Raw genomic sequence first — 2,484 nt, 5'->3', positions numbered from 1 at the left:
ATCCCTCAGGGTTCTTCATGGTGAAAAGGGGTTAAAACCCTGATCCAATGGTCTTAAGATCAAATCCCCCCCCAGCTGCTCACGTGTAAAGGAGATAAACATCAGTGGCTCTGGATACGGGAATCTGCCTAATGCCATAAATGTACAATATATAAATGATATATTCATGGAGAACTGATAGTATGGAGAAGGAAAGGACTTTCTCATGATCCTAAGAGTTTCACTTTGTCTCAGAGCAGGGGCTTGGAACGGGTTCTGCTGTAGTTCCACATGATGCGAGAGCCAAGTTTGATGTGAAGACGTCTGCGGTAAAGTCCTGATGGAATTCATTGTGAATGTAAACATGTATTCATGAGATTTTAGCATCAAAAGAAGATTTTTATTCCATGAAAGACACAAAGACCAAAATATAGTGCATCTGTAAAACAGTATTTTATTGCTAATGATTAATTTGGGTGTATGACTCGGCTCCATCAATCATCTCTCTCTCTCTTTTTAAACATATTGACGGATCACATCAGATCTGTTAATGGCTCTTTGATTAGATTTGTAATAACAGTGTAATACCTCCCACCGTACGTCACTCGTTTAGTCGTAAAATTATACACAGATGTTTTTATATATATATATATATATATATATAAAAACAACAACACTTAGGTACTTTATAGTGGCTTCCAGTTCCAGTTCCAGTTGCAGTTGCAGTTCCTCTCATCAGTGCAAAGTCACGCATAAAGAGAACTTGAGATGTGAGCTGGAGAGCTGCAGGTGCAGTTCCTCAGCGCTCAATTCTCTCTCGGTTCTCGGTTCTCAGCAGCATTTCTTCCCTCTCTTCCTCCTGTCGCGGTCACGGTGAGCGTTGATGTGAACCGTGTCCTTCTCTCTCTCCCGCTCTTTCTCCGCTCGGCTCTGACTCTGTTTCTTCGCTCGCAGGACCATGTGGGTGAACGCCATGAACATCTGCATCATCACACACACACACACACACACACACACACACACACACAAAATGTGAGCATTTCAGAAAGAAGAATAATCCAAACAAAAGCAATCTGCATAAAAATTAAGATCCTGTAATCTGATTGGTCGCCCCCCCCCCCCAAAAAAAAAACCATCGCAAATTTCTCATTTTAACAAAAGTTCTTGCTGCTTACACTCCCACAATCCCACACTCACACTCCCTTTCACTACTCTACATCTGTGCTACCCGTCATGGTGTCTTCGGACGTGTGGCCTCACAGATTACATGTGATTATAAATAAATAATAACTGAGGGGAATAAATTAATAAATTATTTATATAATAGTAAATTAATAAACAAATTTAGAAAATTCAAAACACAAATAAAAAAAAAACATTTAAACAAACACAAAAACATTTACCTGAAATTCATTTAATAATCGATGATTAATTATAAACAATGGAACTTTCAATTACAAAAAAAACTTAATTTACAACTAAAAAAGACCCTGTTCAAATACTAGAATCAACCTCTATAATTAATGTATATTTAATAATCAAATATAATACAATTAAAAGATATAATAGGTTTAATTAAATAAAATTTACATTAAAGCTGAACACATTATATATATACACACATGTTTAAATAAAAGCAGTTCATTTATTCTTCCTTTACTTCTACAACTCGACAATTCTACAATTGTTTATTTAAAAAAATTAATTGTTTTTAAGGAGGCGTATTCAGACAGACAGACAGACAGACAGACAGGAACCTCTTCCACATTGATGTTTTCTTTAGCGCTGGTCTCAAACACTCGAACTCCTACAGTGTCTCCGAACCTCTGAGCGTCCTGAGTGTCCACCTGCTTCTTGGACGGATCATCGTTCTTATTTCCAACTGATAAAAAATAAATAAATTGTGAATATATATATATTTTATATATATATATATATATATATATATATATATATAAAATTCCCATGACTCATTAATAATTCATTAGTTCATTGCTCCACCCATTTTCCTGAACATGGCAGCTGATGATATGTTTCTGAGCCAATCACAGAACAGTATGCTAATGATATGTAAATGTCTGAGTAAAGTGTGCGATGGTGAACGTGATAGTGATTGTAAACGCTTACCTAATATCTTACACACGCTGTCACAGTTCTGAGAAATCTCGTTCAGCCATCTCTTCACGTTCACAAACGACTCGGGATTCGTAACGTCGTACACGATAATGACCCGTGTGTGTTCCTGTAATACCTACACACAGAGATAGAGAGAGAGCTGAGGAGTCACTGCACTGGGACCTGGATGTGTGCACGGTTTGATTGGTGGATGTGGCCCTGTGGGCGGGGCTTACGTCGACGTGATCGTTCTGAACCTCTCCTGTCCTGCTGTGTCCCAGATCTGTAGTTTCACTCTTTCTCCATCGATCTCCACAGTACGAATTTTAAAATCCACACCTATAGTGGTTATGTAGCTCCCTGCAGGAGAACACCATCAGAGAAGATTAC

At 37.9% G+C, this 2,484-nt stretch overlaps 1 protein-coding gene across 1 annotated transcript in view; it reads right to left on the bottom strand.

Annotated features, from left to right (window-relative positions):
* Positions 1-408: 408 nt before the first annotated feature.
* Positions 409-2,484, bottom strand: part of si:dkey-16l2.16 (ras-related protein Rab-35) — a 6,575-nt gene continuing 4,499 nt past the window's right edge. Inside the window, 5 exon segments of the mRNA XM_046866143.1 lie at positions 409-960; positions 1,737-1,861; positions 2,107-2,208; positions 2,211-2,230; positions 2,331-2,454. Of these exon segments, the coding sequence (XP_046722099.1) occupies positions 811-960; positions 1,737-1,861; positions 2,107-2,208; positions 2,211-2,230; positions 2,331-2,454 (521 nt within the window). The 3' untranslated portion in view covers positions 409-810.

Source organism: Silurus meridionalis, chromosome 14 (assembly GCF_014805685.1).
Source record: "Silurus meridionalis isolate SWU-2019-XX chromosome 14, ASM1480568v1, whole genome shotgun sequence".
Lineage (NCBI taxonomy): Eukaryota > Metazoa > Chordata > Actinopteri > Siluriformes > Siluridae > Silurus > Silurus meridionalis.
Note: the sequence above shows the minus strand (reverse complement) of the source record. Positions and strands in the feature narration are given on the sequence as shown.